At 42.2% G+C, this 16,651-nt stretch overlaps 1 protein-coding gene across 1 annotated transcript in view; it reads right to left on the reverse strand.

Annotated features, from left to right (window-relative positions):
* Positions 1–337: 337 nt before the first annotated feature.
* The window catches only part of tmem150aa (transmembrane protein 150Aa), a 31,390-nt gene continuing 15,076 nt past the window's right edge, over positions 338–16,651 (reverse strand). The window contains exons 4-8 of the mRNA XM_034212662.1: positions 16,504–16,590; positions 16,012–16,079; positions 7,987–8,114; positions 7,543–7,720; positions 338–2,989 (exon numbers count right to left, since the gene is read on the reverse strand). Of these exons, the coding sequence (XP_034068553.1) occupies positions 2,694–2,989; positions 7,543–7,720; positions 7,987–8,114; positions 16,012–16,079; positions 16,504–16,590 (757 nt within the window). The 3' untranslated portion in view covers positions 338–2,693. The remainder of the gene's footprint in view (positions 2,990–7,542; positions 7,721–7,986; positions 8,115–16,011; positions 16,080–16,503; positions 16,591–16,651) is intronic.

The following is a 16,651-nucleotide window of genomic DNA, read 5'->3' on the forward strand; positions in this document are numbered from 1 at the left end:
CTCCATCACCAGCCTTATTACATTTTTAAAAGCATGTACCGTTACGTCATTACTTACTTTTTATGACATGATCAGGACATTTTATGCATACTATACTATCACTTCGAATTGATTTGTTTTACTGTGTTGGTCGGAAAAAGGCTAAAATCCCAAAGCTATATGGCAGGACATCTCTAGGCCAATCACAACAGAGCTAGCCAGCTAACCAATCAGAGCAGACTGGGCTCTGGTTTCAGACAGAGGGTGAAAGGGTGCTTCAGTACAGGCAGTATGAGAAAAATAAAGAGCTTTTTGACACAAGCTATTTGTTAGTTTAAAAAACAACCAATGCCAAACATTTAATAATTTATCATTTTTATTTCATATTTGAATATAAATCTCTGTCAAATGAAAATACCCTAAATGATAGACAAATCATACATATTTACAGAATTTATAAAAAGGAAACGATAATCTGTGTTGACTTGTCTTCGGGGGATTTCTCTGACTCCATTACCATTCTTTAACATCTTTTTCAAAGATTTAGGAAATATGAATACATTTCTGAATAGACATTGTTTCTGTGTTGAAGAGCTCAAGGTGTGTACAGGTCAGGCAGCCTTTCTTTATATAGGATTCTCCACCAACAAAGATACCATATGAAAGCTTAGGTGTACATTGTGAGAGACAACAAAAGCAAAAAGGTGAAATCCACCGTTAGGTTTTGGCTTCTGGAAGATGGCGTTATGTAAGAGATGTTACAGAATAAATCCAGCCCCGACGTGAGGGCTCATACAAGCTGCCATTTGCAGTCACACCATGTGACTTAGTTACAGTTTGGTGAAATTGGCTACAGCTGAACACAAGATAAAAAGAAAGCAATATGATCATGTTCCCCTGGCACAGTACGAGGGATAAGGCTAAACCAGTGCACCCATAACGATTCATACACCTCCTTCTGACGCACAGAAAACCAATCAAATCTCCAGAGGACTCCCGTCTTTTTTGGCAAGATCTGCAGAACAACACAATCGCAGAAACAATGGCGAGATAAATAATTTGCACAGAAAGTAAAGAAAACTGACCTGACACATGATTACGCAGCCGGTGTAACAGCAGACCCACAGTTTCCTTAAATGCAGACACTTTGGACTGGATTGCAGAGCCACCATCGCGTTAAATACTGTTCTCAAACTCTTCGCTGTGAGATGGAGAAACATGTTGGAAGTCTAGCTTTTGCCTCGGAACATCAAACCCACAAAAAGAGGTAGGTGATGTGACCTTTCTTTAGAAAAAGACTGTATTGCTGGCATCAGTGGTTAGATAGTTAAAATGCACTAGAGGGCAGAATACTGTGTTAACAGCGAATATACTTCTCATTCATTTGACTAAAAAACATCCTAATCTAAATTTGGAGGCATTGGTCAGCTTTAGTTTGAGCAGTGGTAGTTTGTGGCAGTCTGGTGTTAAGTATCACTTTAAAAGAAACTGGCAACAGGAAATCATACAAAAACATTCTTCACTCTACAACCTGTGTGGTATTAGTGTCTGTTTGTAACACTGATGTCACCCTGGTAACGCCACGAGGTCTAAAAGCATCGGATACATGAACTTCCCCTAAAAAGGACTCATTTTGTAACAGAAAACCTTTTCTCTAAAGTCAGATACGGCTTCCAAGGGTCCAGCCTGGAATCAAATCAGCATGTGGGCGACAACTTTGTTATACTTTTAGTTGGATTATACATTTACCATCACTCATTTATAACATGTAGGTCACTTCAAAAGTCTTTGTGTCAACTCAAATACAAACTAAAACAAAGCCCTGGGTTCGATCCCAACACACTGAAAAAGGCATCATACACTCCAGCGGAGCGGAAATGATCTCATGATTGATGACAATTATTGCACCGGACATGACAGTCAATGGAATAAAAAAAAGGGCAGCATGAAATGTAAAACGATACAAAGAAATCATGCGACAGGTGGGACGATACTGGAATAAGTCATGGAGGGGCTTCAGAGACTCTCAGTGATGCAGACCTCAGAACAGCTGCTGTGTTAACGTCCTTCACTCACATGATCTCCACAATGATAGTGGCTCCAACTATACATCGTTTGGAAAACTACTCAAAATTTGCATTCAAAATCATCTGTGCAATCAAAATAATATTGTCGATTGAAATCAATATTTTTTTGCGAATCATATAATTACGTTGATTGATTTAAAAAAAGAAGAAAAAAGGCCATATGCTTAAAGCATGTAAAACATAACTATTCACTTCTCAAACATTCAATATTATCCACTAACTACGCTAAATTTAAAAACATAAAACTGCTATTCTCTCATTCAGAAAAAGTGTGCCGTGCAGAGATAAGCAAAAGGCCAAAAACAGGTGGGCCGCGCAAAGCATCGGGGGCTCATGAAGGAGTGTCGGGTGAGGGGGACTTTGTGGGCACAACAGGTATGCAAAGTTAGAAAAAGGAAAAAGTGTCGCTCAGGAAATAAAAACAAATCAAACTGCCATCTTGGAAAACATTCATGGCTCCACACATTCAGCCTCTCTTTACAACAGGGCTACAGGAAACGTCCCTGTAGCGGCGAGCGTCACCGTTGGATACGAAGGGAGGGATAGTACAGCATTACAGATGGGTCACCTGGTGTAGGTCCAATGTTTAAACATGTCAGAGCCTCTCCTCCACCTCCGGCTGCAGAGCTACAACATCGCTATGCTCTCCGGCGTGCAGTTGAGATGTGTGGAGGTGCTGCTCCCCCCGGGGGACTTGAGGCCTTTCGTGGCCCCTCCCAGCGTCGAGCCCCGCGCTCCCATGAGGATCCCCGAGCCGTGGTGGAGACAGTGCTGCAGGCCCGCCATCATGGTCTCGCTGGTGACGGTGCCGAACTCGTAGGTGAAGGTGCCGTAGAAGACCAGGATGTCCACCGTGAAGACCCACTCGCAGATGGCGGCGGCGTGCTGCAGGACGAAGCTCTCGTGGACGAAGAAGATGCCGCCTGGGAGGAGGGGGGGTTAAGGTGGACAAACATCTGTGGGACATGCAGGAGGGAAATCTGAGCCTTCTCCTGTCACTGAATTTATATAAATATAGAATTGGAGGACGAAACCCTCTTTCATTGTCCCACATACTTGCACTCAGCAGACACGGTGCATTTTACCCATCTTAGTACTAGGAGCGGTGGGCAGCTATTGTACAGCTGCCCACCGCACCCTTGCTCAAGGGCACCACGGCAGGGCCCAGGAAGTGAACTGGGACCTCTCCAAGTGCCAGTCCAAGCCCCTACTGACTGAGCCACTGCCGGACAGAGGCAGAGGAAGGAAGCACATGAACAATGTCATGAGATGAATCCAGGATATAATGAGATGTATGACGAGGAGCTTAACCTCTGGATGGGAACTCATTCTTTGATTAGAGTTCAATTGAAATTGGCTTTGCAGCTCAATTAAACCGATGTGTTTAAAAGGAGGACGTGACTGCAGTATATTAACCTTTGATGGACAGTCGGATAATATTGAGAGCCTGAATGGTTCTCATCCCTGTCTCCTAACATCAGTGCAGTGGATATTGATTGGTGGAGGAGGAGCAGTCTCCCTGGAAGCCACTGAGAGGCAGGCAGCACAGAGAAAAGTGAACCATCAGCATTGTAAGTGTTAAACCAGAGGGGGAGGCCGGAGAGATGTTATCGAGGTCTTGAAGTTGAAGGACAATCATCTCTTTCTGTGCAGCCGTGTCTCGAGGCTAGAGGAGTGAGATGAGAGTCTCTAATGTTTAGCAGTGATCCCATGACGGCACAGTGGAGCCAGAACTGAGCTAACGGCCTGTGACAGGGCGGGACACACCTCACAAACTCAACCCTTCTTTTCATTAAAAGCATTGGTGTTGGATCAGGTTGTAACTATAGAGTTAACGACAGCTCCTGCTAGCAGGGATACTTTAATCCTTTACTTAATACAAATACATAAAAGGTACTCATTATGCAGGATTACTCTTTTCAAAGTGTTATATTATTAGAGATTTTAATTCAGTGATTTTATTTCAGTGTTATCAATCACTAATGCAAGAGCATTTACATTTGGCCAACTCTGTATACTACTGGGTAGATAAGTAGTATATTATTACTGCATCTTTCTTATAGTATGTTTTAAATGTAAAGCGTAACTGTACGTAACAAATAACTGCATTGGAGTAAAAAAGGAAGATATCTCTCTGAATTGTCGTAGAGTAGGAGGATAACGTAGCATTAAATGGAAAAGACTCCATCCATGCTTCTTACACCTTTTCCAAAGTCAAATTCAAGCACTTTTCAAGCATTTTCAAGGTGCATTTTCCAGCTTTTCAAGCATCTTACAGCTGTTGTAAATTACATATTTATATACACATACTCAAATGATTATTTCCCTACCTCACATTAAATCAGTGTTCTTTATGCTATAAACAACCAAATGTGTGTTTCGTGATAGCATTCTACACGAGGATGACAAATTAAAGAAAAGAAAACTAAGTTTAATATTTCAAAATGAGTGACCCATCTGTATGTCCCATATAACCTGTCTGAGCCAATATAAAACAATCAGCCAAATAACTTTTCAATACATTATTGATTACTATTTTTGAGGTACTTTTAGGTTGGCAGTAAACACAAGTCAGAGGTACATGGTGTACTTCTACTCCACTACAGTTCAGAGGTACATGGTGTACTTCTACTCCTCTACAGTTCAGAGGTACATGGTGTACTTCTACTCCTCTACAGTTCAGAGGTACATGGTGTACTTCTACTCCTACAGTTCAGAGGTACATGGTGTACTTCTACTCCACAACAGTTCAGAGGTACATGGTGTACTTCTACTCCACTACAGTTCAGAGGTACATGGTGTACTTCTACTCCACTACAGTTCAGAGGTACATGGTGTACTTCTACTCCTCTACAGTTCAGAGGTACATGGTGTACTTCTACTCCTCTACAGTTCAGAGGTACATGGTGTACTTCTACTCCACTACAGTTCAGAGGTACATGGTGTACTTCTACTCCACTACAGTTCAGAGGTACATGGTGTACTTCTACTCCTCTACAGTTCAGAGGTACATGGTGTACTTCTACTCCACTACAGTTCAAAGGTACATGGTGTACTTCTACTCCACTACAGTTCAGAGGTACATGGTGTACTTCTACTCCTCTACAGTTCAGAGGTACATGGTGTACTTCTACTCCTCTACAGTTCAGAGGTACATGGTGTACTTCTACTCCTCTACAGTTCAGAGGTACATGGTGTACTTCTACTCCACTACAGTTCAGAGGTACATGGTGTACTTCTACTCCTCTACAGTTCAGAGGTACATGGTGTACTTCTACTCCTCTACAGTTCAGAGGTACATGGTGTACTTCTACTCCTCTACAGTTCAGAGGTACATGGTGTACTTCTACTCCACTACAGTTCAGAGGTACATGGTGTACTTCTACTCCTCTACAGTTCAGAGGTACATGGTGTACTTCTACTCCACTACATGTATTTAATACCTTTAGTTACTTTACAGATCAGGATGAATGATGTGAAATATAATCAAGTGTTAAATCTTTAGTTCCACCTGGAGTAAATCCACAAGCTACCCTGCAGTATACAAAGTCATTCAAACTAGCTGCACCTTTACCAGCTTTGAGAACACTTTCATGATCAATCATTATAAAACATATCATATATATTATTCTGAAATGGACCAATCTGCACAACGACTACTTTTACTGTCGGTACTTTAACTAGATTTGGATGAGAATACTTTCCTACTTTCACTTGAGGAACATTTTGAATGCAGGACTTTTACTGTGACAGAGTATTCCTACACTCTGGTACTTCTACTTTTGCTAAGTACAAGATCTGAGTACTTATAATTTCACTACAAGATCTGAGTACTTATACTTTTACTCAAGTACAAGATCTGAGTACTTATTCCACCTCTGGTAGCGTATTAGTCTGAATTGTAGTCACAAAATCACGCAGAGCTGCATAAAAATAGACTCACAATGGTAACAAGTGGAAAATAATATTTACAAATGCGTACAATGATTTGTAGGTAATGCTGACTACTCAAGACACCTGACTTATACATCTTCAAAGGAAGACTGTGTTCATTCTACAATTACATGGGATTAAAGCAACATGTAGTTTTACTTGTATAATACTTACATGTTATATAAAGACAGTTTGTTTTCATCAAATAAACAAAGTCTTGGCTTTCAGAATATTAAACTTGTTTCGGCAAATTCAGATGATAAATACAACTTTGAAGCTTGTGACGGCATAATTACAAGCAGAGAACTGAGTAACTTAACGTCACAGCAGGTATAACAACAGCTGGTGTTTCTCACACACACACACACACACACACACACACACACACACACACACACACACACACACACACACACACACACACACACACACACACACACACACACACACACAACACACACACACACACACACACACACACACACACACACACACACACACACACACACACACACACACACACCACACACACACACACCACACACACACACACACACACACACACACACACACACCACACACACACACACACACACACACACACACACACACACCACACACACACACCACACACACACACACACACACACACACACACACACACACACACACACACACACACACACACACGAAAATGTGTCTTCGGGTCAATGTGACTGATTTCGAGAGAGCAAGTCACATTTGGTTTAGGCACGAAACAAACTACCAGTAGAAATACATTGCTTTCAAAATCGCTCTGTGTCGAATTAATAGATTATATTTCGTGACTATAACACGAAATGCCGTGAGTGCTTCATCCTCTGAACACCACAGGAGGGCGACTGTAACGCACATAACATAGGTACGCTCATCTGAAATGATTGTCCCCTGCAATTATTATTATCCGTCAATCGAGTTCGCTATTCAGCTAGCTAACGTTAGCTTAAACAAACATAACATGCAACGTTAGCCTAATCTAAAATGCTCTTCTACGGCGTACCTTTCATGTGGCTCGTCAGCGCAGACTCTCGCATCGTTATTTTTGCAAACTTTGCAGGAGGCTACTCGTGGGCTTGACCCTCGTCTTAGCCATGGCTTGTATTTGTCTTCTGCTAGCCAACGCTCGTTGAAACTGCAACCTCCTGGCACACAGTCATCTATCTCATCAGAATGCCCAGGTCAGAGTAACACAAACACTTGCAGGTCGCGCGCATAGCGCGGGAAGGCCGCAGCGGAGCTGTTTTATGTAGAAGCGAAGCAATTCTTTTCTTTTAATCTAAAAAGCGAACTATTCAGTCAGACAGCAATTTATTGTAAAAGTAAAGCATTTACATTTTCAAGCACTTTATCTCAATTTCAAGCACCATTCCCAAAATTCAAGCACTTTCCCAACTTTGAAAACACCACGTCAAATTTCAAGCATTTTCAAGGATTTCAAGCACCCGTACGAACCCTGAGCAGGATATAATTGTTGATTTGAACAGATGTATTTAGTGAAGGATACTGAGGACGAGGGAGACCATGGCCCCCAGCGCCAGAGCCACTCTTAAATGGGCCATCCAGTAGTCGAGGGCGGTCAATGCCACCCGGTAGGTGAGCACACACTGCAGGCACACGAACAGCAGCCCCGCCGGGAACGCCACCCCCGCACCCACATAGTGCAGAGACTTGGCGTGATCCACCTGGAGAACAAGACCACTATCATCAGAAGGATTGCAGCTACAAACACATCAGGATTTGATCTACTGGACATTTTACATTCTGTTTGATCCAATTCTAATCAACATACGTCTTATTCCTGCATCTGACTTGCACCACTATGTCTCTTTTCTTTGCTTTCCTTCATGTCTGTAGTATGTTGCATTGTTGGAGGATCCTGGGACTTGCTGAACCTGCCCTGTAGCTTTTGTGCATATGACAATAACAACTTTGAATGTTGAATATGTACCTGGAAGTTTCCCACCATGACCAGGCCCACGGCGTTGGTGCAGCCCGACACCAGAGCGCTGGTGTTGATCCAACACTGGTGGCTGTGTTCAATCACCTGGGCGTAGCGCAGGAAGCACACCATCACCACTGCAGGACACACACACAGTTACAACGCATCAAGACACAAGAGAGAAAAATACTGATAGAACTATTAACCGTTGTTTTTGGTTTTTTTAAACAGAGAGTAGATGGAACATTTAAATCAACATGGTTCAGTTGATTTAATTATTGTAGGTAGTGAAATGGATTTTAGTGTTTCAGTTTTCATACTGCAAGGGGAGATTTTAAGGTATTATACACCTTTTTCAGATTTCTAAATCCTTTAAACATGACCCTTTCTGATTTATAGTTTTATACATAGATGGAGGATTGTCATGTGACTCCATTCTGCTGAGCTAAGACAATCAGATTTCTTTCTGCTGTCGGATGTTGCATGAGGGGGGGGGGGGGGCTTTTCAGGACAGGTATAGCAGCGCTGTTTGAAAACTACAACCCTGCAGGATGCCGTCTGTAACTGAACCAGTAAAACACAGATTAACAACAGTAGGGGATGAAAACTCAAATAAAAGCATCCACTTTAGAAAGGTGAGTTGAGACAAAAATGAAATGTGGAAATAAAAATGAAATGCAGCATAAAAGTCTGGAAAAAAAGTAAATGCATACAAAGAAAAGTTACGTTTTTTTAACAGATCCAGACTGAAAACACCAGTTGAGATGCAATTAGTGATAAAGCTTGTGATGACAAAGGGCAGGAGGGGGAGGTGCAGAGGAGGAAGGCAATGGAGGGGACACAGGGGAGAGGAGTCAGAGGACACCGGGGGAAGTGGAAGGGAAGCCGCATTCATTATTGATTAGAGAGCTTGGCTATTTCAAGGCCTTCAGCTCCTCTCAGCTGACGTCTGTGGGCACCACGGAGGTTAATATGACACGTAATGGACATCAAACACCTCGGCTGTGCTCAGCCAGTGCTGTGTGTCAAAGGACAGAAGGCAGCAGTCCTATTTAGTGTAGAGGAAATCACCAATTTGTTCCATGATTATCAGTATTTAATAAGGGACTGTCACAGAACGTTCGCCCCAGTACATTGTATCAAATCAAATCAAGTTTTATTTACATAATACATTTATAAACGATGTTTGGTCGAGCCAAAGTGCTGTACATATAATAAAAATAGCCTACAAATGTTGTAGCATTGATGCCAACTCTTTGTCTTGCTAAGAGTTGGATGAGAAGATCAATACCACTCTGATAAATGTGAACACTGAAGCTACAGCTACGGGACAGTAAGCCTAGCTTGGCCCAAAGACTGGAAACATCAAGGCGGATGTTTTATCAGATGGTCAAAAATCCAGCTACCAGTAAGTAGGTAAATACAAGAAAATTGTTGTCTTGTGTTAAATTACGTGCTGAAGCTCCTTTATATATACTATGGTCCACACAGTATTTATGACATACTATACTATGACTTTTGTTTTACCTTTAAAGGTCACATGTCATGCTTTTCCGGTTATTACCCGTCCCCTTGTGTGTTATGAAGGTTTTTATGCATGTAAAAAGTGTGCAGAGTCAAAACCCTCAAAGTACACCCTGTAGCGAGTAAAACTCTAACACAGAAAATACCTCCCCAAAAAGCCTCGTTGGTGATATGTCATCATCCATTTGATTCTTCCGGGTACGAGATTACGTAAGCACGTACCCGGAACTAAATGGACCAATCCGTGGAGCCGTTACGTTACGTCCGCGGAGCCGTTACGTTTAGCCCCGTTGATTGGTCTAAATTGACCAATCCACGGACTTCCTCACACACACACTCAGTGCAGGCAGCTCTGCTGATTTCTCCTCCCTGGCTGCAGGCTGATAACAGACATCATCATCATCTTTTATTTAAAGAGACTCTTGGTCCATTATTACAAAAACATACAACACTCAAATATAAATTAAAACAGGCAGTTATACCAATGTTCCCACAGAGGTGACTGGTATCGTACAGCACTGAAACACGGATTTGACAGCAGCATAATGACAGAGTTATGAGAAACATTCAATCGACAGATGAATTTGTACATTCGATTTCTCAAAAGAGCATGGAACGGGTTGACTCGTGCGTTACAGAACATTTCACTTGCACTGCACCACCTTGGTTTTCTAAGCAGTATACGCAAACAGTCATTATAGTCAGGGGTGCACATAACTTTTTTGGCCTGGTTCTCAAAGGAGCACCTGGAGATGTTGCTTGGTGCTCATCCTTAAAATGAAATAAACCGTAACTTTTGAGGGGGTCTTGACTTTATTTGCCAGACACACGACACTGAACACAAATGCAGAGGTGAACACAGAACACACATGCAGAGGTGAACACCGAACACACATGCAGAGGTGAACACTGAACACACATGCAGAGGTGAACACAGAACACACATGCAGAGGTGAACACAGAACACACATGCAGAGGTGAACACAGAACACACATGCAGAGGTGAACACAGAACACACATGCAGAGGTGAACACAGAACACACATGCAGAGGCGAACACAAGACAACATTAGCACGACCAGTAATCCTACAAGCTGTCATCACTACCCTCCTGACTGTTCTCCTCACTGTCTTCCTCTCTGTCAGACATGGTAGCTGATGATGTAGGCCTACTTCTTTCTCTCTGGTTGAGTCTGTGATTAGCTGCTTGCATCCACAAGTCAACAGCTGGTTTTGGGTCGAAAGTCTCTGTTGTCATCTTAGACAAGTGGATGTAATCAAATAAGTATGTGAACATAACCAATAACCTACCATAGCCAATAACAAATGAATGTAACTTATTTTATTTGTGTTGTTCATTCATATCTTATTTTACCTTAACATTTATTTATGCATTTTTTTTTATCTCTCCAGTTTTAAAGGATATTTTTGGTTACTGTCCTATAGTATACATTGGAATGATTTCAAACCTGTTTATCCCAATAATTATAAAGGAGTGCCTTGGAAATATGTGTTTACATAAATTGCGACCAAACCGTTTGAACTTAGACTAAGAGTCCTTTACCTCACTGAGCTGTAGTTATCAGTCTGACTGGAGAGGACTGTCCCTCCACATTATTGTAGAAACATCTTCTTCTTATATCCGTTAGAGCAGCTAGCACGGCACCAGATTCTAATAATAACAGCGCTGGTACCGGTGCACCCTCCCTCGCTCACTTGCATTTTGGCTGTGAGCTGCGGACGCCAGATAAGCCAACATCCCCCATTTTCATCACTTACAGCGCCCATCGTACAGGGCAAATGAAAGGTGGAACCGGGTGAAAAGGGTGTTACATTTACTTAATTATGAATATTGTTACATCAAGGCCGAAAATTAGGATGAGCCCCAACGGTCAAAATGTTTTTTTCCCTCCCAGAACTGCCAGCGCAGCACCTCCACAGATCTGGCGCCCTAGGCGAACATCTAGCCAGTGCTACGGGCCGACCCTGAGTTCAAATCATGGTTCATACATGTATGCAACTCGTAAATATCTTTCTCTCTCTCTCTCTTCTCTCTCTCTCTCTCATCTCATCTCTCTCCTCTATTTTCCCTTCTCTCTCTCTCTCCTCTCTCAATGTTGGTACGCAAATGCGCTTTGTTTCAAATGACCCGGTGCTCTTTTTTTGGCAGAGGTGCGCATGCGCACCTCCGCACCAGTTATGTGCAGCCCTGATTATATGCAACCTGGAGCTTCTTGAGGCTCGCCTTCTTATACTTGACCCACAAGGGGGCAGTATAGAGAGGAGTGCAATAAGCTCTAAAGAGGTTCACCTTAACCTTATCTGAACACCAAGAGAATTTTCTAGCCAACATGTTGGCTTGCATATATAAGACACGCCACTGTCTATACATGTCATCATCATCAGCCATTTCATCTGTGATGATGTGTCCCAGATACTTAGTGTTACAGCAAACAGACAGCACCTGCCCTGACAGGTAGAATGTTGGAAAACAAAGGTTCTTATTAGGGCTGTGCAATTAATCGTATTTTAATCGCGATTACGATTATGGCTTGCGACGATTAGGAAAACAGCATAATTGACAAAATACGATTATTTTGCTGGGTGCGCTTTCGCCCCTCCCTAAAAGCCCACTCGGCCACGTGGGAGTGACATGTGTTGTGAGTGTTCAGCGCAAGCGAAGATGTCAGAACAAGAGCAGCAACTAGTTAAAAAGAAGGGTCGCGGGGAGATTCCCAGTCGATCGCGAGATGTGTCTAAAAATAGAACAACAATATTCTGTTTTATCGTTAATGTCCTGTAACATAATGTTCCCGTGCCAGAATAATGCACTTGAACGCATCAAAGCTTTGTGATTGGCCGGCCTCACCCCATGTGTCGGGGCGTGGCTGGTGAGCAGTGCACTAGTTCGCTGACTTTGTCCGTGTCAACAGCATGGATGGTCAACAGGAGTGACAGTCCGCACACACACAAGACCGCAATTATGGCAGAAGCAAAAAAGCCCAAATTATATCATTTTCACTCCGAGTGGGAGGATGATTATTTTTGTATCTATTCCAATTCAAAGTCCGTCTGTCTCATCTGCAATGCGAGCGTGGCTTTATCGAAGAAGGGTCATTTAGGAGCGGCATTTCAAAACAGTGCACAAACGCTACGAGACGGAATTCCCTCCTAATTCTGCCCTACGCTCCCAAAAGGGGAGGGGCCTGAGAGCACAGCTAAATGCACAGCAGTCCATTTTCACCAGGCCCAACAACAAGAGCAAGGCTGCTACCAGAGCATCTTATCGCGTCAGTCACGTTCTTGCGAAACACATGAAGTCTTTCGAAGACGGCGAAGTTATGAAAGAAGCATTCCTGGAGGCTGCGACGCGCTTTTGTGGGACAGTAAAAATAACAGAATCATTTCAACAGGTTTTTGATATAATAAAAACTCAATTTAGATACCGTTATTAATCTGCTGTAAGTTTTAGTTTGTTTGAATTTATTCATGATAATTATTGTACAAAATGGTATAAGAATGCAAACATTAAGATCTGTTCTGTTTAAATTGATTATAGTCTATCAGTTCAGAAACTAGTGTTGCTTGCATCCTATTTTAAAGGCATTTCTTTTTATACTCTAATAAAATGCAACAAAAAATGGGTTTGATTCTATTAATGTTGTCTTTTGTATTGCACTGTTGCTGCAGCAGATTACTGTGTAGCTTTTTTCCTGTGTCATATGTGGCAGCACTGCCACAAGTTCCTCTTCAGAGAGGGTCTTCAGTACAGGTGGCAATATTGTCACCTGCCTGCGCTCATCTCTGAAACCAGACCATGTAAACAGGCTGGTGTTTCTTGCAAAACATCTTTAAGAGATGACATGAGCAGCCCTACCAGCATTTGCCATGGTGGCCTAGACATTTTTATTTGGTCTTAAATTGTAGTTCAACATTTATTTCCTGTTACTTCTGGACCATGACGGTTGGCCAGCCTTCAACATTTAACTGAGTGGAATATGATGAATATGTTTTACCAAAATGTTGGCTATATGTTAAGGAGTTTTCAGTAGGTTGTGACAATGCACTGCAACATATTGGATTTCATTTATTTTGGTCTAATTTATTTTTATTTATCATATTAATATATGTTTAGTATGGTTTTGGAAGTGCGCTCCAACACATTTATTGATCTTGTTTATTGGTAAAATATTATTTGTTTTAAAGTTCAATAAATGGTCAATGAATAATCGTCAAAATAATCGTGATATCAATTATTGACCAAATAATCGTGATTATGATTTTTGCCATAATCGCACAGCCCTAGTTCTTATCCCCTTTTGCTCTGCAGATCATTACAGCGCTCTTCTTAGCATTGTATTTAACGTCAAATTTGACTCCGTAATCAGAACAAACATTTAGCAACTGTTGAAAACCAGCACTGCTAGGAGAAACAATAGCCAGATCATCGGCATACATAAGATGGTTTACAATCACATTACCAATCACACACCCTGTTTTACAGACACTTAAATCATCTGATAGATCATTCATATAGATATTAAAAAGGCATGGTGAGAGGAGCCCCCCCTGGCGGACTCCATTACCAACACCAAATGGCGCAGAGACTGCATTCCCCCATTTGATCCGCATGCTCTGGTTGGCATACCAATAAGCCAGGATTCTATTTATACTGTTAGGCACACCCCTTTGTCTCAATTTTAAAAACAGTTGATGGTGGTTAACTCGGTCAAAAGCCTTAGAGGCATCAATGAAACCAATCAGAACAGTGGAATTCTGTCTTCTATATGTTTTCTACCATTTCCTTCAAAGCATAGATGCATAGCTCAGTACCATGCTTAGCCTTGAAGCCAAACTGGTTATCTGAGGTACATAAATAGGAACATAGTCTATCTAACAAAATTCTTTCCAAGACTTTGGATAACACACTGGCTAGAGCAATTGGTCTATAATTATCCAAGCTCCCTACCTTGCCCGCTTTGTCCTTAATGACAGGCACCAAAGTAACAGTCAACATGGAGTCTGGCAACATACCATGAGTCATGAGGCCGGTAAAACAAATGGCAAGAAGAACTGCAACCTTCGGGCTTGCCAGTTTAAGGTGCTCTGCAGTGATTCGGTCAGAGCCGCATGCTTTATTATCAGCTAGCTGTGCAATTGCTCGATAAACCTCTTTAGCTGTGATTCCCACTGTGTCACTCTTCACAACATCACCAACTTTGTAGGGGTCACTTTTAACACAATTAAGTATATTAGAGTAATGTTGCCTCCACAACTCAGCTATGTTATCGGCTCCAGAGACTCCCTCTATGGTACACGGTAATGACGTACTGGCCCTGTTCAGAGCTCTCACCTCCTTCCAGAAGCCAGTCACATCATTATGAAGCAGCTTTTCAGCCATAGAGTCCGCTCTCAATGTTTCTGTGTGTTTGTTGACATAACGAACTGCATATTTATATCTAGCATTTGTACGCTTTTTGAGATCCAGGACAGGCCCTTCTCTGGGCCTACCTGCCTGGACCCAGGCCCCAAAAGCATTCTTGGCTTCAGCGTATTGATCAGCCACATGTTTATTCCACCCTGGCTTGACGTTGTGTCTCTTCCTAGAGTAGGTACAGCACGGTCTACTGGCCTCCCATACAGCTCCCACAATACAATCATACATGTTACAGAGGTCTTCACGGTGAGAGTTTTCATTACAACCCACATCAACACACAGAGTTGCCACTTTGGGTAGATATACATCACTCAATAGGACATCAGTTCTCCCATAGTACAATAGCCTATCCTCATTTGTGAGCTTGGACCAATCCACTTTAGTGTTACAGGCATTTTTAACCTCCTGAGACATCTCAGGGAGACTATCACAATCTAGTGACAGTTGGGATCGCGGCGAAATTCTCTCTGCAGACCCATTCTCTCTACAGACCCATTCTTACAGCGTTTATCAACCTTTTTCTTACCCAATATCAAGCCACACTTATTGTTTATACTTCGGCTGTGACTTTGTGTGTGCTCAGGATGAGTTTGGCTGTGTTTCGCTGTGTATCGCTAAACAAGGAAACCACACCTCCACGGAGCTCAGCGCGATTCACAACGTCCCGACCAATCAGAGCACACTGCTCACAGGGAGGGTGGGGGCTGGCGCTATTGGAGCTCCAACGAGCCGTTAAAGGCAGAGAGTGAAATTCAGTGAATACACGTCGTTTACAGAGATGCTGTATGAGAAACCAATGTGAGTTTGGAAAATTGCACAATATAAATCTATTCTGGTAGACCTCAACAATGGAATTATGATCGGTGGAAATGGCCATGACATGTCTCCTTTAAAATGACAATCTGACATTGTGTTGTAGAGACATAAGAGTGGATTTAAACTCATCATCAACCCAGGGCAAATAAGCAAAATGGCAAATATATTCCTACATACAGACAGAACTCAAGCACACGCATCATTTCTATTAATGACAGAACTACATGGTTATAATTCCAGTTCAAAAGATGCCTTACCCATGAAGGCCCCGACGTTGCCGATCAAGCTGAACAGGCAGCTTTCAGGAGGGAAGGAGCCACATTTACTGGAGCAAATGAAAACAAAACAGCTGTTAGTATTAAAAGGTAGTATAACCTATACCTAAATATAGCTCCGTCCTTTTACCATCTGTCTGTACTTCTCCCAAGACATACAGTATATGAACATTCAGAATGAATATGAACTAATTAAGTCATTTTGATTACTCATGAGTTACGTGAGCGTCCTTATTCAAGAATATGATGATATCTATGAGACCTTTCCTCTACAAACACTGAGGAAATGTCAGTTGGTCCCATGATGCCTTTTTACAAGAGTGCTTGCCCGTGGTTAGAGGCTTATTTGCAGATTAAACTAATGCAGTTGATGCAGAGTGTGGGGTAATGACTGACAGAGCCACAACATAACAAGGTGCTAATTCATGCAAAATGTGTTTCTGTGTTCTGCAGAAAGGAAGAAGAATATCTGACCTGATGAGGGGGATGTCCTGGATGGTGCAGCACGTCTTGGGGAAGCCTGGTCGGGCCAGCTCCTCTATGCACGTTACATTGTAAGACCTGCAGCAGACACACAATTAGTTCAGTACATGTTCTAGTGATGTGGAATCAGACTGTGTCC

This window comes from Gymnodraco acuticeps, unplaced genomic scaffold, assembly GCF_902827175.1.
Source record: "Gymnodraco acuticeps unplaced genomic scaffold, fGymAcu1.1, whole genome shotgun sequence".
NCBI lineage: Eukaryota > Metazoa > Chordata > Actinopteri > Perciformes > Bathydraconidae > Gymnodraco > Gymnodraco acuticeps.